Source organism: Apis laboriosa, unplaced genomic scaffold (genome assembly GCF_014066325.1).
Source record: "Apis laboriosa isolate Shangri-la unplaced genomic scaffold, ASM1406632v1 scaffold202_cov151, whole genome shotgun sequence".
NCBI lineage: Eukaryota > Metazoa > Arthropoda > Insecta > Hymenoptera > Apidae > Apis > Apis laboriosa.
This window is the reverse complement of record NW_025222291.1, coordinates 440,742-463,441: the sequence shown is the minus strand read 5'-3', so window position 1 is coordinate 463,441 and position 22,700 is coordinate 440,742. Positions and strand designations below refer to the sequence as shown.

Below are 22,700 nucleotides of genomic sequence, written 5' to 3'. Positions count from 1 at the left end.
TTTTAACGAATCTATTAAAATAATTATGGTTTCAATGACTCGCAGGTATATTCAATGTATGCATCAAAAATTATATCATTTAACATCAGGCGAGTATGAAGACTTTGTCAACGTAGTGTGTGCGGCGAGAGCAGCGTTTCACATTACCCCAGAAGGTCATGTTCAATTCAAAGAGCGGCTTCAATCCATTAAAAGGTATTGTCTATTGAAAAATAATTCTATCTTATTAATAATTTTCTTTTTTTTGTTTTCAAAAAAAAAGTAAATACTCATTCTTTTAGTTCACTATGTAAGAAATTTTACAATAATAGTGAACAATACTAGTTATATAAAATAAATAACTGATATTAAAAATATAATTTTATTTCTAGATCTCAATCCTGTACCAAAGAACTGTGGGCACAAATTAACGCAGCACTACAGCAGAACGGCAAATGACACAGAGCGGAGCCAGGCGTGACGTGGCTCACTTCTCTTCCTCATCCTCCACCACCTCCGCCACCTCCTCCACCAACGACGACGACAACCCTTGTGCTTCAACACCAGCATCCCTGTCTTTCTCACCCACAGAGCTTCGCATGCGTTCACGGGCTGGCTACCCTCGATAAGCTGGAACAGGATCTCCATAATGTGCATCGTCGACGTACAACCGTCGCGCCGACAGTGGCATCGATCACAAATGACCATCGGACCATCAGAGCTAGAGATGGCCGATAATTGCTTTTTATCTTCAAATTTTTTGAGGAATAGAAAACATAGATCGATTCCACTGAACGGAAATATATATATATATAACTTTCTGACTTTAGTTAATATATCTGACTAATTGAAAATGAGAAAAAGGGAGAAAGAGAGAATTTAGAGAGAAAGAGCGTGCGCGAGAGAGAGTATGATAATTATACTTTTAATTAAGAATACGCGATGTGTATGAATGATAGAGAGCAAAAGGAATGTCAGGTTTTGCAGTTAACATCACTGACCGTTTTTGAAGATCGAGGAACGATATATATGATGTGGTAATGCATCGAGACGTATCGTATTGCGTACGTCGTTCGCTAAAGGCACCATATTTTTCCTGCGTTTGAAAGAATAAAAAAGAAAATAATAAAAAAAATATATATATAAAAATAAAAAGTAAATATAATAAGAAAAAGGGAAAAAATAAAGACGAAACATGAAAGCATGATAGATAAATCAAAATTTCAGGTTTCGCCAAAAGCGAGCAATTATCAACGGAAATTTTAGAGAAGAATTCGTTGATTTAATTCACTCGCAGAAACCTCTTTCTCTCACTTTAGTTAAGTCTCGATGAATGTCTTTAGCCTCGATTAGATAGGAAATTTTATTTTTCATTCATAGATAGGATGAATTGTCTTGCGTTTTATTTTATTTTTGTAAACGAATAAGCAAATTTTTAAAATATCGATAACGCACGTCTATTTATATAATGGAAGTAACGAACAAGGTCCGATTCGTTAATACATAAGAAAGCGACATACTTTACTTAAATCATTGAACGTCGATGAAAAAAATTTTTTATACAAAAGTAAAAATAATTTTTACTTCTTCTAAAATGGCGACCGACCTCGTCCAACATTATTACCACCATCACTACAGTACCAATTTCCTTACTTATTTTTTTTTTTTTTTTCCTCTATTAATTTACTTTGCTATCGATTATACTTTAGTTCTCTATCTGAATTTCCTTCTATTCTTTTTTTTTTTTTTTTTTTTTTTTTTTTTTTTTTTTTTTTTTTTTTTTTTTTTTTTTTTTTTTTAATTATATTGTAGGCGTATGATATACACGTTCACATATTCTCGTTTTTTTGTCATTGGTGACAATCTATAAACGAAAACATGATCTCTGTAATTTTTAAATTAAAATAATTTGAAGTATAAATAAAGCAAAATTATAGCTGATATTGATGATTCGAACTTGAGCCACCTGTCCATATTGCGTCTTGTTATATAAAGAAAACAAAAATCAATAATTTCTAAATGTATACCTTGACAGTATTCATTTTCTATTTATGTCATTTATGCATTTAGTTATATTTCCTTTAAAATAAATGTTGCTTTTATCAATCCTTACATCCTATCATCTATCACAATGTTTAAACATTACTTATTAAGCATCATGTAAGATATTAATCAGTAGATACTTTAACAAATAATAATATTTGTTTATTTATTGAGAAATTTGGTGGCTGCAAAATAATTTTCTTAATCAATTAATCTTTATGTATTATATAATTATCTCTTAATTAATAAGAAATCTTAATTAAAATAGTCTTTATAATATTTAAAATTTCAATATTCTTGAAAGTTCAACCAAATATCTATGTTTTAAAAATTGCTTCTTTTATCTTGCATCATATCTTTTTCATTTTGCAAAAATGTTAATTATTATTGAGAAAAAAAAGATATAAAAAAGAAAGTCTTAGAATATTAAGTAAAAAATAAGAAATTTAATTTCTAAAATTTAAAAAAGAAATGTGATGTCAGAAATGTATTTTTTTTTTTTCCTTATAGTTTAATTAATATATTAAATTATTTCTTTTTAACAGTGCCGAGCGACTGAACGTACCGTAGATAGTAAGAAGAAAAGAAACATGAAAAACACCATTGCGTTAGCTCAATGTACTCGTGTTTGGAAAATGAGAAGAATAATAGTAAATGGCACTGCCACTAATTAACAATACCGCGACAGTGGTTATGGAAAGAGAGCAATATTTTAAACGTTTTAACGCGATACCATGAGCATTAACAGCATAGTACTATTTCATGTTTCTACAGAGTTAAGGCTCCAGAAAAGGCAATTCAATAAAAATCGATTTGTCGTTAAAATTTCCTTATTTCGATTCAGTACATGATAATTTAAGATAAAAATAAAATTATACATAAAGATTATGATAATCTTTCAATTTTTCATTTCTATAATAGTTTATCATTTAAACGATCTAAATCTTTTATATTATTAGTATAATCATTAAAAAAATTATGAAATAAATATTGTCAAGATTATTTCAATATATCGACGATAATATTTTTTCAAAAATATGACGTAATAAATTCTATAAATAAATTTTATTTAAAGTTTGAATTTAAAGTTTGAACAAATATTTCTTTCTTTTTTTCTTTGAACAGAAACAAGTAATCAATGAGCCTTAACTCTCGTAAATTCCATCCACTTTAAAACTGACAGGTAACCATAAAAATTGTACAAATAATTCACATTTCATTCGTAGATTATGAATTTACTTACGATAATACGTTTTGCTTGTCATCCTTTGATACATGAAGTGATTCGATATCGAACTTTTGATTGATTTTACGATCGAATTCGATATATATTTCTATCGAACGAATATCGATTATTAATAAATCTTGAAACGGAATCGATTCTGTCATTATCGAGTAAAAGAAAGAGATTAAGAAATAAATTCATTAAACTATATTAATTAAGCATTCTTTTACTCAATAGATATTATTTTCGATATTGCATTAAATTATTTAATTATCTATTTTTTGCAATACTATTTAAAATAATAATCGTTCCATGCTACATGGAATATTATTTCATTCGATCGTGGATTTGACAAAATTTTTATGATTTCGATAGATTGTTTGATGTTACACATTTTTCATATTGTAATCTTGATAAAAATTGTATAAAAAAATACTATTTTTTATGCTTCAGACTTATCATTTCGTTTCATCGATCGAACAATCTCTCGAATCATTTCAAATCCACGAAGAATTTCAAATTATCGTAAAATAATGAAATTGGGTGACAAGATTTGAATGTATTTCATTTCCTGCCCTATATGTATATATATGGACATGAGCTACAATTGTATGATGATTTAGGTGATAAAATTGATCCATAAGCGAAGTAGTGTTTGCTCTAGGCCCACTTCTGCGTGTATGCATATTACGATATCGATTAATAGCGATTATCCATAGGCGTAAATAACCTTACTAGCCTACTTAGTGTTTAGAGAACGATTCTAGCGATTAACAATCCCATTTTTTCACACAGACAGAACGCAAGATGTTGATCAGTGACTGGAAATACTCTTTTGAGGATAAATTGTAAAGGAAAACAGAAAAAAGATCCCAAATTCAAACGTAGAACTGCTAGATTCCCTTTGCTCCCCAAGTGTGACGTTTTTTCAAACGAAACTTAGGTTAGAATAAGCCAAATCTAGAAACTATGAACGGTTTGTGAAAATATTTCAAATTGCTGTCTCAAATGATCATAGGATAATTGTAATTGCTATACTCGAACATTTTCGAGTTAGTGTAATCCTATAGATTTCTTTTAATCCATATTATATATTTAATTGTGATTTTTTTTTTTTTTTTGATTAGATCGATCGTTCAATATTCAGTCGATGCGACAATTTTATGTTTAAAAAATATCATATTAGAAGAAAAACGCTTTTTTATTTGAAACTGCAAAGAATTTAATAATTCATTTCCTTTGACATTTTATATATGTTCAGTGAATGTTCTATAATTCACCAAATTCTAAAGTAATTAATTAAAAATGGATAAATCAAAATCTATCAACTGAAAATATTACAAACCAGAGATATTAAAGATTCAATTATTTTTAATTTGTCGCAAACAAATTTTGACTAGTATTGATCGATAAATTTACAATTAATCGATTTTTCATTCTATTCTATTATCTACAAATAGATTATTATGATATTTATTAAAATATTTCAAATACCTTTAGAACATTTTCTGAACATCGTTTATTTTATATTTTTCAGTTTTAAATGAAAAAAGAAAAAATACAGAAGAAAAAAATATATCGGAAGGCGATAAAGTATCTATTTTTGCACTTGACTGAAAAATGCTAAAGAAAATTGCGAAGAAAAAAAAATAATAGACAAAGAAGAAGATAAAAAAAATTTCCTCTTAATTCCAAATATTTGGTCATTTGATAGAAATTAAAGATTTTCTGTGACTCGATCTTCTATGAACAAAAGGTACATATATTTATACGTAGATTAAAAAAAGGAATAAAAGGAGAAAGTGGAGATATGAATGTAGGATGATAGAAAAATCCAATGTTCGTAAATAATCGCAAATCGTTCTTTCTTGTGCGCGGACAGATTGATAGAACTTTTTTTTATTCGAATGATATGAATAATTACTTAATAATTAATCGAATAATCGCTATAGATCAATGCTATTAGCATCGATCTTCAATTGAGATCGCGGCGGGATTGTAAAATTTTTGTCTAGCTGTTATTGCAATTCGAATTGCACTAAAGCTTTGTAGAAACACAAGATTCGATGCATAACATCTTAAATGGAACTATGTGAAATTGATTTTGTGGAAATACTAATCCCAACATTCTGATTTAAAGAAAAACAAAAATCGACAGCTATAAGATTGTACATATATGTTTACGGCCATATTACACTAATAATAAGTATCACGAGTTCTTAAAACGTGTGCAAATTAAAATTATTTGAAGGTTAAGTAACCTCAAAGATAAGATCATCAGGAATGTTTTCTTTAAAATCATATATCTTGAGTGATGTGAAAAATAGACCCTAAGAAAAAATAACCTAATAAAGTAAACAATTTTGTTTAAATTATTTTTCATCTCTATCAGATGATTGATGTAAGAAAGAAAACCGTGCACGTTGATTCAATGAACTTTGGGTTCATAATATTATAAATTGAAAAAAGTGAAAATGATAGAATTTCTGAAATTTTCAATAATGTTTAGATTCTCGAATATGTAGCAGATTATGCAATTCTGTGTTCAATTAAAATATTCGAGGTTAAGATATTATCTTAACAGTTTCTTGTGAATGCAATTTTTGGAGGTGTATAAATATTCAAAGAGATAAAAAAATATTGAATAATTCTCCATAAAATATACATTCGACGTAATGTTGAATAATCGTAGTATAATCGTATATTTGCTTTCAAAATAAAAAGAATAAGTTCTCTAGATTGTGAAATTGCGTTACGATAAATTTTTGTCTAGTTATTCGATCGTTCCATTGAATTTATTGCAAATTTTGTTCTTCGCTATTAATCAGATAATAATTATCTAGTGTTTATTCTATTTGTAACCTCCTTCTAACTTGCATTCACCGGACAGGAAATATTGTATATTGTAAGCATGTGTCATTTTTTTCGATTGTCATAAACTGATGTAATGCAGAATATATGAAAAGGAAAAATAATAACGAGGTTAATTATGCAATCTCGAGAAACTTTTTTTTAGAAAAGTATGAACAAAATTCTATTATAAAGCAACTCATTTGATTTCGCTGTATTTAATTAACATAACTAATCAATATATTATAATGTCTATTAAATAAATTTCGATTTCTAATTGCGTTCTTTATCTGTTATCTTTCTAATGTATTAATCCACTGAAATACAATTTCTCATTTCACTAATTAATCTCCATTTATTCCTCTATCATCCTTTTAATTTACACTTTTATTTGTTATTTTATATTAATTATTGAAAAATAAAATAATTATAATCCAATTAAAATTTAATTATCCGATAAAATTATGTCATGAATCTTGAAATTTTATTTTAAAATAAAATGATTAATATTTTTATTATTTTTACTTTGGGAATATTTTTGTTTATAATTTTCGCTTTTCGATTTTCGATTTCGAATTAAATTATTGATAACTTGTCATTTTAATATTCTAGTATATTTTTTTTAATATTATACAATTAAAATATTTTTAATTGCATTTTTAAGAGAAGTAATAATTTACTAATCTTTTTTGAAATATAATAAAATATATTTTGAGAACATAATATTCTATTATATATTTTTATTAATAATTATTTTCTAATATATACAATATATCTTTTTTATCATTTTATGTTACTATAAAACTGTCAATTTTACATAATCCAACATCGAAGCAGTCGTGGCCGAGTGGTTAAGGCGTCTGACTAGAAATCAGATTCCCTCTGGGAGCGTAGGTTCGAGTCCTACCGACTGCGATCTGTGTTGAATAAATAATTTTTTTCATCAATTTTTTTTTTATTATTTACAAAATTTTTTTTAATATTCAATATATTTTTCATAATTTTTTTTTCTAAAAATTTAAGAAAGAAAATTGAATGCAAATTGATAAATATTAGTAATTTTATTTTTATGATAAATATTTTAAGTATATTTCACTTTATATTTCAAGTATTTTTTCACTGGCGAAATAGCAAATGTTGTAAAATATTGACAAGAATATTATATATATTTGTTCATGAATATTGTATGCTTAGTTTTCAATATTTTCGAAATAAATTTTTAAGTTACTAGCATATTAAAAAAGTACATTATGATCAGCTTTTGAAACATGTTCATAATATTCTGGCACGATAATGCAAAAATACGTAACAAGAAAATATGAAACCAAACGTTCCGAAACAGTCCAGTTTTTCATTATCTTTACAAACAGAACTATTTATACAATGCGACTAAATTTTTATTTAATTTATTATTCTTTAACGATCACAATTTTCTGCTCATTTTTTCACAATAAATTTAATTCAATAAACAAATTGAATGAGTTGAACAAGATTAAACTAAAACAAATGATCCAAGAAATCTTGGACTATCCACGATCTGACTTATCTCTCATAATAGTCTGGACAATAAAATAAAATTAATCATTGATAATAACAAGTGCAATAATATGTCTATGTTCCATGAATTATCTCTAAACATCAAAAATATTCAAATTTATTTTAAACGATCCCATTAATGGTCGCTACTTCGCGAATTATTTTCGTATATAGTTCCTCATCGATGTTTTCTGTAGATGAAATAGCACACTACTTATTTAAAATATCCTGTACAAAACATTCGCCAAAGATTTTTTTCGTACTAATATTGGACGAAGAAGTGATCAACATGAAGAAAGAATTAAACAACTTTTGGAATGAGGAATATCCATACGTCGTCGCTTTAGAAATTTTTCCATTATTATCTTCGATATACGTTATCATTATAGAAAATATCCACAATCAATCTATGTTCAAGCTCTTTACAATGACGATATTTCGAATTTCGAAACGTCTTACATATCATGTTAAATAAGAATGCTGAAATACCTGACTTATCGTTCATGTTCCACGTGATAAACGATAAAATTAGTGAAGTCGATTTAGAAGGTGGTATTTTTTTCAATAGAGATACTAAATCGAAAATCTAATATAAATATAAATTTTTCAAGATAAAGACTAATCTCTGCATAGAAAGCGTGTTGATAGTCTATTTTATTAATCCAATGGTTATTTAAGAAACATGTGAATGATTTATTTCGAAGAATAAATGAGCATGGGTTTAAAGAGCATGATTTGATGAAATTTTCGTTGCAGAGGGTATAGAACAAAAATTTAGAAATTATAAATCAAAACGAAAATCATTTATTGAAACACAAAAGAATGACAGTAATATTTTTCATTGCTCGCGTTTTTATTATTTTTATATTCGTAAGTGAATTAATTGTTGGAAAAATATGGAAGAAGAAATGAGTCTGAAACTAATACAACGTTTTATCGCTTTATTGTGGCATAAAAGAATAATTGATTAAATTTTCAAATAGAACAAATATTTACGAAATATTTGCAAAAAATTGTTCAACGTATTTTGTGTAATAATGATTGCAATAATTGCACAATCATAATGTATTGTTATTATACAATCACATATTTGAAAAGTAGATTATTTTTTTTACATATTACGTGATGTTATGTTGTGTTCGATTATTATATTCAGTTTAAACATAAAATATTCAATGAATTAGAAAATGATACATTCAAGGAAAAAGTTCAGAAATGTGAACAATTGAACTATGTCAACTTAACTCAACTATATTCCCCTAACTATCAACCTCTGTTATGCGTTATCGATAAATTGAGGTCTTATTGAAAGATTATGGTATTATGTAATCGTGTCTATAACATTCTGATGCAGTAACATAATTCCATTCCTTCGATTAAAGATTGATATGATTTTTGAATTAAAAATTCTAATTCAAATGGAATTTTAAATAAAAAAAAATTTTTAAATTTACAAGACGAATATTAATTGAAATTGAATCTTTCGAAATATTGAACAAGTTATCAAAGAATATCCATCGCATAGAAAATTTATGATTTACTATGAGCTCATTCCGCTTTGGTGCATTCGTATCATCAAAAAATGCTATCAATGAGCAGATTCTGTGTAGCATGACCTTTGGGCAAGTAGAATACATAATCTCGACGAGGAACATGCTGTTTAACTAATAGTCTCTTATAAAACAAGTTTCAATTTGCTTACCGTCTAGAAATCAACGTGAAATGAAACTTGAACGATACCTAGGAATCAAATTCGTTATATCGAATGATAAGCAGCAAATTATCTACAATTATGTACTCTCATTCAGATATTGATATAATTTTTTCATTTTTATATTTCATTTCCGGAATAAAATAATAAAAATTTTATTTTGATTCGATAATCTTTTTGTCAATAAATTAAATGTTGAAAATTAAACGATTTATTAAGATGATATTTTCTTGTTACAAATCAAATAGGAAATAAATTAAAATGATGAAAATTAATAATCGCGTTTCATTTTCCCTAGGACATTTCAATTATTTAATCATGATTCAGGGACACGAGATATGATAGGAAACAATTGGTATGTGATTCATTCAAAACTTATTTGTTAATATACATATATTTAACTATAATATGTATTTTTTGTTTTGAATAAATTTTTTTGCATATTACGTATATTCTGTATATTTTTTCATATTTGAATTTTTAATATAAATAAAAATATTTAATATAAATAAGAATACTTTGATAATCTGCTTATGAAATATTTACATTATTAATTTGCGTAATTTTTTTATCGAAGATTCAATGAAATGTGGAATTTTTTTAAATTATACGTTCTCTCTATCCGTTTATAAATTTTTCCATTTATCAAAGACTTCTTCTTAATATATAAAGAGAAAAATAATAATAAATAAAGAATATAGGACAAAATTATTCGTATTCAAAAAATTTGCAATATTATAATAAATATTAAAAAAAAAATCTATATTTAAGTTAAGTTTTAAATTATCTGTCATAATATTTTCATATTTAAACTCAATAGACAATCAATAATAACAATAATTATCTTTTTTATCTATTTTTCACGAAAAATTTAATTTTTGATTTATCTGATTTTTCAAAATTTCGAATTATAAAATTAGCAGGTATTTATAAGTATTTATAAAAAAAAATGATTCCCGTGTGGTTTATCTCTAATATTAAAACCTTATTATTAATTATCTTGATAATAAATAAAATCTTCTAAAGAGTTAGTTTATAAAAAAAAATTTCTACAAGATATCAAATAATATTTATCGACGACAATTTAATCAGACACATTCCACTTTTTTTTCCATTTCCGTTAGCACACAAAGAATTTTTATCGAGATACGAATGTTCCTATTTACGATGAATGTAGTACTAGAAGTTGGATATCATATAATTGTCAATCAGATTAATTGACTGATAACAAGCTATCACATGCGTATCATTATCATCCATGTGCGGCACGTGCATCGTACATATTTTTGCTCGTGTTATTGTTTGCGATCGTCGTTGATCTCGTGCGTAGAATACCGTGATCAAACAATGTATCCGATTTTATAGATGAAAGACGAAGAAATAAAATATTGATGAAAGCGATATTTTCTTGTGAAATTAAATAAAGATGTTTAAATTAAAAGATACTTAGTTTACATTACATTAAATTTATTAAAATATGAAATTGATATATTTTTCAAGATGTCATTTAATTGAAAAAAAAAATCATTTAAAGATCATTACTTTTATTGATTTTTATATTGTTGTTCACTACAATTTTATAATTCATTACAATTTAGCAAATAATATTTTTTCCTATATAGATAATTTTGAACAAGGATATAAAGATTAGATTTAAAATGGATTAAAGAAAATTATCATTTATTCATTTTGAAATACTAATTTGTAATATAAAACTGTAAATATAAAACTAAGGAAAAAAATATAATCGATAATAAAAATTAAAAAGATCAAATGATATGTTTAAAAATTAAAATTTCAATAATGTCCTTGAGCCATTTAATTTTTCCAAGTTATCTTTGTACTAAATCTGGAAGATTAGAGGCAAGATTTTTACAATATTAGAAAATTTTGATATTTTTCGTCTCCTTCACTGTAACGAAAAGGTTATCATTATTATTTTTTTATTTTTTATCATCTGAACTCATCTCAACGAATTTATTCTATTCATATTCTAATTTTCTTCTTGTCATTGAGTTATCTTCTACGCAGAATTTTAAGATTGAAATAATATTGCTTAATTTAAAATTCTATTAAGGATAAAGATAAATATATTGCACTTGAAATTCAACGATCTACTATGAAGCACGCAAAATTTCTAATGTGTAAGTACAAAGTTGTTTTTCATTGCGACAAGATAAGACCAATAATTGAAAACGAGAACATCGATAGCAGTTTGCATGGATGGAAAATTTCTAAGATGTTACAATGGAAGAAAAAGAATCGTATTCGTAAATATAGAAATTGAGATTTTCGTAATTCTTTACAATGTTGAAATATAAATTTATTATTCAAGAAGATTTGAATCGTCTTTTTCTTCTTCGTTTCTTCAAAAAAATTACATTTTAATTGAGCTTGATATCAAGTTAAGTCTAGGATTCATAAATTTTCTTTAATTTTTTACAAACAGTATGATTTATTTCTTTAACATTTTAACAAACAAAGAACATGATTTATCTCTTTAATATTTTAACAAATAAACAAACGTGATTTATGTTTTTAACATTTTAATAAAGTCTACTTGTTTTAAAAAAAATAAGATTTTGAAATTTTAAGTTTTTGAAGTTAATTTAATTTTAAATTTTATTTTTTACTTAATTTAAAGAACTGTGAGAATAAGCTAACCAATTTCAAAAGGGAGAATTATTTTTTCTCTTAAAAAACTTGTTTATTAAAAATATTAGAAAAAGAAATATGAATCGAAAATTTATCAAGTTTATCGTTCTATTTATCCGGTTTTGTTCAATGATTTGCACGTGCGATCGATGAATAGACTTGTTCATATTTGTTTGCACCGATATCACGAACAATGATAGCGACAAAAGCGGTCAAGAAACTTTCCATTAGAAATATCGATTTAGAGAGAATAATTTGTTTTTATCAAGTTATAATCATAATTAGAATTATGATTGGATATTATTAGGCTAGAAATAAAAACAATAAAATTGTTCAATAAATAGTAAATATCATAATTATAAATGTGAAAGAGAGAGAGAGAGAGAGAGAGAGAGATAATTTATTTCAAAAAATAGAAATAAGAATTTAAGTGACGCTAATTTCTTCAAAGGATTATTATAAGCAAAATTTACCTGATTCGTATGAAACATCTATCAGTTCAGTAACTTTCACTAAATTCTAAACTACAGTGTTTAAATTAATTTTCTGAAACATTAATCGATGTAAATTTTATTTACATCGATTATCGATTATGAATAAATTTACGAAATAAAGATTTATAAAATCTTAAATATCTTTTAATAATTTATCGAGAAAAAATGACTGAATTTTAAATTTATTTGATTATTTGATTATTAATTTATTGTATATATTTATCATTGTTTGAGAATGTTGGTTATGTAAACTTTGTCTTCAACAATTTTTTCCATTGCAAACTCGTAAAGTCAAATAGACTTTATTTGTTTTGTATGTTTTCGATAAGTAATCTATAATAAATATTGTATTATTGTGTAACAAATTTTTCTAAGTTCTAAAATATTGGTATAGACAAACTTTTATTTTATTTTATTTCATAATTTAAAAAAATATCTGACAGTTATCATTAAAAGAAAATTTCCATAAAGAAAAATAATCTGATTGAAAAATAATCAAATTTTTAAAACAAATTAGAAAAATAATCTGATTGAAAAATAATCAAATTTTTAAAACAAATTAGCTTAATATTTTAAAATTAAAGAAGAATATGACTTTAAAATATAATTAAAAAAAAATTTATTTTAATAATAGATAACCTAATAATAGATATAATATAATAATATTATAATCTTTTAATTGTAAACATATTAATTCATTTTTCCTTTGAGATTATATAAACTATATTTGATAAATTTAATCTGCTAAACTTACATATAATCATACGATATTTATAAATAATAGCTATAACTTGAGAAATTTGAAAAAGGTGTTCAAATGTACATATTGAGAATTTTAGCGATGCTAAATAGCATTGCCAATACTTATTTATATAGTGTAAAGCTCATTAAGTAAGAATTAATTTAGATTTCTAAAAATTTAGAAATTTTACAATATAAATTTTACAAATTTCAAGAATACCCAAGAAAGAATCTTCTTTCACGAATGGAATTTCAAAAATTAGCAAAAATTCGAAGATACTAAAACAGTTAAGAAAATTTTACGAAAAAATTCGTGTTTTTTTTTTAATGCTATTTTTATTTTAGGTAAATTATTGTTATTGTTATTATTATTATCGTTATCATGTAGAAAAAGAAAAAAATATAGCAATGTGAAATCTATAGTTCAAAATAATAATTATTAATCAAGAATGGATATCAAATTTTTTTATTGTAATATTATGAAGAGTAATATTTACAATATAATTGCAATTGAATAATTAAAAAAAAAAAGATGATGAATTTGATTGAATTCATAATTTATGTGTGAAAATTTCATTTAAAATTTTGATTAAAATGATTTGGATTAATTTTATGTAATATAATAACGCTATTATTGTAATTATATAACTACTTATGCAATATGATATCGATAATATGATAATAATAAAAGTGACAAATTATAATACGATAATAATAACAAGCAATTTCGAGAATTCTTACTTATACGTAATTAATAGATATAGTTTCATAGTAACGATAAATAAACTACGTTGTTTAGTATTATTTGCAATGTGACACAAAATACATTTTACATTTCTTTTTCATGTCAGAAAAGAGACTCTATTTTGACCTTTTTGTTATCACAAGTGTTTAAAATTATATCATTGTTTCAAACGTTGAGAAAGTTCTAATATTGTTACACTTTTATTTTAAACCGCGATGACAACTGTTTATTAATTTTAATTTATATTCTGGACACTGTTCTAACATGTTTGTTTACTTTAATCGTTCTTTACTTTCCAATGTTTTCTTTTTAACCGTTTTAAAAAACAATAACAAAAAATCACTACAAATCACTTTGGAAGAATTTTACGAAAAATTAACAATCTTACGCACAATCTTATATGCGGATTCTTTTTCTTAAATCATTTGCTTTTCAAACATTTTCACTTCAGCGAAACATAGCCGTTAAAAATACGAATTACCAAAAAATGTTGAACGTTGTTATTTCTTTTCGTTTATTACTTTCTTATTTATCCAATAATGTTTCGCAGCTACAACACGTGAGGAGGAGCGTTAAAAATACTATACTTGATAATCGAAAGAAAAAAAAGAAAAAGGAAAAAAATATCTCAATTGATTAAGATCTTCGATGCGTACGCGTGCCACGAGATTGTCGACTGCCATGATAAAATGGTGGGGTAAGAGAGGTAAGAAGATGAGTGCGCGCGCATTATTATCCCCACCATTCCGGCCGAAAATTAGCAACGCACTATATATGACGTCACCGGACTAGGTCGCGGCACTCAGCTGACAACTGCATTCAGAAGAACCGTGACACTGCGATTACCTCGAGTGTTCAGGTACGGCTGATTCTGTTCCTCTCATTTTAGCAATTGTTTAATGATAACTTCAGGATCTCTAACGCGTTTTCTTCTCTTCTCTATTAATTGTTGTTGTTTCATTCTTGTTATTATTCTTATTTTTAAGCTACAATTGGACAACTTGTCAAACTTGTTTGTTTTCTATTGTTCTTATAGATATATATTGATTCTTTGAGGATTTTTATATAATAGAAAATATAATATAAGAATATACAAAAATAAGAAGTTTTATATCATAAATTTTTTAATTTTTATTTATTTATTTTTTCATATATTATTTATTTATTCTATTTCCTTTTTATTTTATAAGGATATATTATATCCATACGTTGATTTCTGTAATTTCTAAATTTCTTGAATTAATTACTTGAATTTGTAAAATATTATAAGAATTTTATAAATTGTTATAAATCGATTATTATCAACTATTATTTTTAATAAAAATTTTGAAATTTTGTATTATATAAATAAGACATGAAATATAATATTGGATCATAATGTATAATGATATAATAATAAAATATCAGAATATTATTTTATTAAAAGATTCCATTATTAAAAGATGATGACTTATTATAAATTTTTTTTTACCAGAATATTTTATCTCAGATAAATAATAAGTATTTTACATACTATTAAAAATTATTGAAACATTTGAAAATAATTATAATAAATATTTCTTAATTCTAATGTAATATTTAATTCATACATATATTACTTTGATTATTATTTTTATCATAATCTGATTGTGTATTTGATTATGTGTATAACAAAATCGAGTTTACATTATGATATAGATGTCTTGCTCTATAAATGCACATGGTACTAATAACTTTCTTCTATATTTGGCTCTTTTTCCCTTTTCATAAATTGATAGACTGAAAAAAACATTGAAAGAAATAGTATAAAAAAGATTAATATTAATATTATTTCGTTAGTTATTTATAATAATTTGTTTAATAGTAAAGAAAAGATATCGAATAATTCATATTACTATTCTTGAATAAATATTTATTCAGAAGTAATATGAAAGAAATTAGTCATTAATAACATATTTTATGTAAATGTTTTAAAAAACTATTAGAAATTTTACTTTTGATATCGAAAAAATTCAATTACATATATTATTGACAATTCATATTATGTTTGACAATGACTTAAAATTGGATGCAAATGCATATGCATGAATATCGCTACGAAACAAAATAATAATCATCTTAGATTTTCTATCTTCAAGAAATTTATAATGTCCCTTTCAATACATACCCCTTTCATGCCATTTCTCCTCTATATAGTGAAATACTTCGACGAGTCTATTTTAAAAATTACCATGCTGCAAAAATTAGAAAATGTGACCTATCATATTTTTCCTCCATAATCTTCATATGTGATGAATCATTAAATGTTATCACATTTTCTTAGGGTTTAATCAAGTATTCTATTAAATCATTATCAAACATGGCCGAATCATTGGAACAGATGCCGAAATCAGAGACAATCCGACTTCGAGACCGATATATTGGGTAAATATTGGATTAATTCTGCGTTCTTACTTGATGTTGTATTATCACGTTATCATTCCATGAAAACGATCGTTTTACAGACAAGCATGTAAACTGTTTTATAAATCGAATCCCTTGAAAATCGTCCGAGCTGAAGGACAATACATGTACGATGAAAAAGGATATCGTTATTTAGATTGCATTAATAATGTTGCTCATGGTAAGAAAAAAAATTTTAATCAATAATCACTTGATGTATTTTATTTACAAAACAAATTCTTTTATGAATTTCGTCTTATTTCTTTTTATTTTAAAAACTTATAAATTTATATGGAAAAGTTATATTCAAAATTTTAGAAATCATTAAAAAAGTTATCAACAAAAAATATTTTTATTAAAAATTTTACCGATAAGACAAAAATTCAAAATTCTAACAATTTAATTAATTAGCATTTATTAAGAAAAAATTATTAAATTATATATTTTTTTTACCTTTTTTAATTACTAATGAATAATTAAATTTATAGTGGGTCACTGTCATCCAATGGTAGTGCGTGCAGGCCAGGAACAAATGGCTCTTCTCTCTACGAACAGTCGCTTTTTGCACGATGATTTAGTTATTTGTGCTCGTCGATTGACTTCACTTCTTCCAGAACCATTATCTGTATGTTTCCTGGTGAATTCAGGTAGCGAGGCTAATGATCTGGCACTTCGTCTTGCTCAAACTCACACCAATAACAAGGATATGATCGTTCTTGATCAGTAAGTCATTACGTTAAAAATAATCAATAGACTGTTTATGCATTATTCATATTTTAATGGATATAATATTCCACACTGATTCTATAAAATTCTTCTATAAAATTATTAATATTATAATAAGTGCATTTTTTTATTTTCACTATCTTATAAATTTTTATTAGAAACAATAGTTTTCAAAATATACGTATTTATACGAAATGTATTTTACATATACGATATGTAAAAACATAAGTATATTCTGTTTATAAAGAAAATAAATAGAATTTAGTACTGGTGGCGCCATCTCGCGTTTGGACGCAAGAAGCTCGAACTAGTTAGTAGGAATACAGAATATGCAAGGAGGTATTCGTGCGACAAGGAAAGCACTATCGTGCGAGAAGGACAGAAGAGACGTGCCACTAACTTTGGTTATGCGGCTCCTAATACCTCCCATATATCGAAAATATATTAATAATTAATTTTTTATTAAAAATTTCTGTACTTTTAAGTTCGTATCTTGAAATTAAGACCTTAAATAATATTCTCATATAATTTTTAACTCGAATTCTTTTCAATTATTATTATTAATAAATAATTAATTTATATGTAAGTCGACGTTACCGACGTGACGCGTAATATTTTTTTTTCATTAATTTCGCATTATTATGAGATTTATTTATAAATATAAATGCATGTATCTCAAAGATTGTTTCTTCCTCTACATTCACATATAATTTTTATTCATAATTTTGTTGTTATTTAAATGAATAAATTGATTGTTACTCGGTTGATTATAGATCGAAAATTTGCGACGCTCTCTATAATAATCATTAATAAATAATTAATTGAGAAGTATTTTGCATTAAAATTCATATGAGAAAATTGTTTAAGGTTCTATCTTTGAAATGTAAGCTTAAAAGTATAGAATTTTTTTCTAATTAATTATTTATTAACAATTATTATGGAGAGTAAATTTATATCGAAAATTGCAAAGATAATTTAATACAATAATGAATATATTTAATATATTTGCTATTTATTCAAACATTCACATATTCTTTTCATACTCACACATTTATATATTCATCATTGTATTGAATTATCCTTACAATTTTCGATATAGATTTATTCTCCATAATAATTGCTAATAAATAATTAATTAGAGAAAATTTTTACACTTTTAAGCTTACATTTCAAAGATAGAACCTTAAACAATTTTCTCATATGAATTTTAATGCAAAATACTTCTCAATTAATTATTTATTAATGATTATTATAGAGAGCGTCGCAAATTTTCGATCTATAATCAACCGAGTAACAATCAATTTATTCATTTAAATAACAACAAAATTATGAATAAAAATTATATGTGAATGTAGAGGAAGAAACAATCTTTGAGATACATGCATTTATATTTATAAATAAATCTCATAATAATGCGAAATTAATGAAAAAAAAATATTACGCGTCACGTCGGTAACGTCGACTTACATATAAATTAATTATTTATTAATAATAATAATTGAAAAGAATTCGAGTTAAAAATTATATGAGAATATTATTTAAGGTCTTAATTTCAAGATACGAACTTAAAAGTACAGAAATTTTTAATAAAAAATTAATTATTAATATATTTTCGATATATGGGAGGTATTAGGAGCCGCATAACCAAAGTTAGTGGCACGTCTCTTCTGTCCTTTTCGCACGATAGTGCTTTCCTTGTCGCACGAATACCTCCTTGCATATTCTGTATTCCTACTAACTAGTTCGAGCTTCCTGCGTCCAAACGCGAGATGGCGCCACCGGTACTAAATTCGTATATTTAGTTTGTTTCTTATGCGTAAAATGTATTTTGTCAATAATTTATAGAAAAAGAGAAAATAAAAAATATAGTTTTAAGTTTAGAATTATTTATTTGTGAAGTATTGTAAATAAATTCATTTATTAAATGTTCTAAAGTGAAAAAGAAAACTTGTAAACGTGTTAAAAAAGCTAGATAAAAGAAATTTTTTGAAAGAAAGAAAAAATATATAAAAAATATATTACGAAATATAAAATTATCTAATTTAATATGTAAAAATTAATTGTAAATATTATATAAATTGAAGTTCAGTTTTATTTATTATATGTGTTTACGTGTATTTAGATATATGATAAGGTATGCATTTAGATATATATTCTGTAAATTTTGCATCTAAAATTATTTATATATGGATTCGTAGCAATAAAAAAATATTAAAATGAGGAATTATATGAAAACAATAAACGAATCTTTTTCATCAGGTAAAATATTTTAAATTATCAAAGAAAATAAATAAGAGAAATTAATGAGACAGAATAAAATATATAAATATATTAGGTTAAAGTATAAAAATGATAGAATGCATTAATTATTTAAATATCTGGAAAAAAATCTAATTAGAATTTGATAGAACAATAGTGAAACTGAAATGATTGACAACAAGGTAAGATATAGTTTATTATTATTTTTTCTTATATTTTTAGTGCTTATCACGGCCATTTAACATCGATGATCGATATTTCGCCATATAAGTTCAATCATCCAAACGGGCCTGGCAAGAAAGATTGGGTTCATGTGGTAAAAAAATTTAAATACAAAATTTCTATTGCTATATCAAGTTACTTAAATTATAATATCCAATTTATTGAATTATTTGAAATATTAAATATTAATAAGTATTTGATTACCTGTTTATCAAATGATATAAATTCTCTTATATATTAATTTTTAATTAATTTCCAGGCACCTTGTCCTGATGTTTATCGAGGAAAATATCGTGAAATCGATTATCCCAAAGAAGATCTTGGCATGAAATATGCTAACGATGTTAAAGATATTTGTCAGAATCTCAAAAATCAAGAGAAAGGAGTGTGTGCATTCATCGCGGAAAGTTTAATGTCTGTTGGTGGACAAATTCTACCTCCACAAAATTATTTTAGAAACGCATACAAGTATATTTCGATATTAAATTGAATTATTGAATATCTTTAGTTAATAACGCTAATTATGAAATAATTAATTAATTAATTGAATTATAGATATGTAAGAGAAGTTGGTGGTGTTTGTATCGCGGATGAGGTTCAAGTTGGTTTTGGAAGGGTTGGTAGCCACATGTGGGCTTTTCAACTTTATGGTGAAGACGTGATTCCGGATATAGTCACTGTAGGTAAACCTATGGGCAATGGGCATCCGGTGGCGGCCGTGATTACGACCCCAGCCATTGCTGAAAGCTTCAAGAACAGTGGAATAGAATATTTCAATACGGTAAAAATTTAAATTTTTTAATTTTTTTTAATTTTTTATGATTTTTATCCGTTCCATTATTATATTTTTTTATTTATTTATAGGTAAATCTATCAGAATGTGTTCTCCTTGAAGTCATTTTATATGAAATAGTTACACAATTAAAAAACTCGTATAAATCTTGTATATTTTTAGAAATAATCTAATTTATTTATCCTATGTGAAGAAAATAATATGATAAAACTATTCTCTAATGTTTCAAAATATTAGATAGTATTTTTATGAAAATATCTTTCTTACGTGATAAAATAAAACCAAAATTAATCTAATCATTTCTTTCGATCATGAAAAATCACTTAACTTACGAAATAAATTTCCTCGAATTCTAGTATGGTGGGAATCCAGTGTCCTGTGCCATAGCCAACGCCGTGATGGAAGTGATCGAGCGGGAGAATCTTCAAGAACACGCGTTGAAGGTTGGCAATCATCTAATGACAGAGTTAAGGAAACTTGCCAAACGACGAAAGATTATCGGTGACGTACGAGGCGTTGGATTGTTCGCGGGCATCGAGCTGGTTCGTGATAGGATTGAGAAAACTCCAGCAACAGTTGAAGCCAAGCACGTTGTTTCCAGGATGAAGGATAAAAAAATATTGATAAGCAGCGATGGACCGGATGATAATATCTTAAAACTGAAACCACCGATGGTATTCACAATCGAAAATGTGAATCATTTGGTATCTATTTTAGACGAGGTTCTCGAGGAAGTAGATATTGACGTTGAAGAGGTGATTATTAATCGTGATTTATATATTATTAAGATTATTTTTAATTTGAAGATATGGGAAGATATATACATGGAGATTATTTATTTTAAAATTTTTATTTATGAAATTATTAAAGATTTTGGATGATTTTTGTATTAATTGTTTCAAGAAAATAAGGTATTTTAAAATATTTAATTTTTTTATAATTATAAAATTGATATATTTCTTGTTACCTATTGTGGCAAGTAATGATTTTATATAAAAATCTATAAAATGTAATTAATTTATATTTTTAAACTTGAATTACATTGGATATTATTATATTATTGGTATTTTTACTAAAATAATTTTGAAAGGAAATAAGATATTATATATTTCGTAATGTAATATTGTGAAAACATCATGAGGATGGAAAACCGGATGTGAAACGTGATAACTTTTCCAAGTGCACTTATTTTTTTGAATGAAATGAAAGTATCTGACATTGCACATTATGATAACATAGAAATAAAGATTATATTCATTCAAGATGCTATGGTTGATCAATATCTGCTGAATTATTTTAAATTATTTAAATATATTCTTATAGATCATAACTTTTTACAAAAAATTCTTTTACATTACTTCAAAAGCAGATATATTAGTTTAGAATTAATTTTTCATAGAATCTAAAAAAGAAATAGATTATTATTACAGTACATGTATAATTTATTAAAATTTTTAAAAATAGTTAATTATTATTGATAATTATAGCATTAATTTCGAATTAATAACAAAAATTAAAAGAAAATTTATTAGTTAAAATTATAGGAAATTAATTTTTTAAATTTTTGGCTAGTAATATAGACATATGACCATTGTAATACTTTTATATAGAAATTGTATAATAATCTATGTGAAAAAATTAATTGATAATATCAATATGCAATAGTTAATAATTAATTATGCTCGTTTCAGAAATTCCAATCTAGGACGACGATTTTACAAGCCACAATCTCTAAAATGGATGTTGATACGGATAAATCTACATGTCCAAGTGGGAAGCCATTGCTCGTTCGCTAATTAGTCATTAATTTAAAGTGATGTTGTATATGTGTGAATTTATAGAATTGTACGTTGCATATATTTAAAATATTACCGCTCGTGATGTGAATGATTAAACCTGTTATGCATGTATTGGAATGGAAAATAATTTATATATGTATATGTATATGAAAAAAGAATGTAAATGAATAGAGAGAGATGAGACTAAAATTGAGATTTGAGTATATAGCACAAAATGAATAAATGATATATTTTAATAAATATATTTTCTTTATGAATATAATTTATTTTTTACAATTATAATAATTATAATAAAATATAATAAAATATAATTTATTTATTTATATCTATTTATCTATTTATTTTTTTCTATACCTGAATTATCATTAAATTTGAAAAGAATATGATTCAAAATATAAATCTGTATCAATATAGAATTATGTACTTTTAAATTTAAATATATCTAAGTATTATATTATTTTACAACAGATAAAATTCAAATTATTTGCATAAGAAACTAAT

General features: G+C 24.9%; 2 protein-coding genes, 1 long non-coding RNA gene and 1 other non-coding gene across 4 annotated transcripts in view; all 4 read left to right on the top strand.

Annotated features, from left to right (window-relative positions):
• LOC122712445 (zinc finger SWIM domain-containing protein 8 homolog) overlaps positions 1–2,251 on the top strand; it is a 73,811-nt gene extending 71,560 nt beyond the window's left edge. Inside the window, exons 22-23 of the mRNA XM_043932133.1 lie at positions 46–195; positions 372–2,251. Of these exons, the coding sequence (XP_043788068.1) occupies positions 46–195; positions 372–438 (217 nt within the window). The 3' untranslated portion in view covers positions 439–2,251. The remainder of the gene's footprint in view (positions 1–45; positions 196–371) is intronic.
• A 1,370-nt stretch (positions 2,252–3,621) lies between these two features.
• LOC122712524 lies at positions 3,622–6,374 on the top strand. Its single transcript, XR_006346354.1, has 2 exons — positions 3,622–4,190; positions 4,785–6,374. It is a non-coding gene; the product is annotated as an uncharacterized LOC122712524 (long non-coding RNA).
• Positions 6,375–6,930: 556 nt separating this feature from the next.
• Positions 6,931–7,012, top strand: Trnas-aga. Its single transcript has one exon. It is a non-coding gene; the product is annotated as a tRNA-Ser (tRNA).
• Positions 7,013–14,779: 7,767 nt separating this feature from the next.
• Positions 14,780–22,441, top strand: LOC122712522 (alanine--glyoxylate aminotransferase 2-like). Its single transcript, XM_043932253.1, has 9 exons — positions 14,780–14,838; positions 16,282–16,382; positions 16,463–16,581; positions 16,889–17,123; positions 19,608–19,701; positions 19,867–20,075; positions 20,163–20,388; positions 20,757–21,155; positions 22,092–22,441. Exons 2-9 carry the CDS (start codon positions 16,318–16,320, stop codon positions 22,194–22,196), a joined length of 1,452 nt encoding a protein of 483 aa, XP_043788188.1. The 5' UTR covers positions 14,780–14,838; positions 16,282–16,317; the 3' UTR covers positions 22,197–22,441.
• The last annotated feature ends 259 nt before the right edge of the window (positions 22,442–22,700 follow it).

What these genes read in the sequence shown, in the direction of transcription:
- LOC122712522 (XM_043932253.1), top strand. Translation starts at nt 16,318, where the DNA reads ATGGCCGAATCATTGGAACAGATGCCGAAATCAGAGACAATCCGACTT. An exon ending in TATTTTAGAAACGCATACAA is followed by an intron (nt 20,076 to 20,162) that starts GTATATTTCGAT and finishes ATTGAATTATAG; the next exon opens with ATATGTAAGAGAAGTTGGTG. An exon ending in GAATAGAATATTTCAATACG is followed by an intron (nt 20,389 to 20,756) that starts GTAAAAATTTAA and finishes CTCGAATTCTAG; the next exon opens with TATGGTGGGAATCCAGTGTC.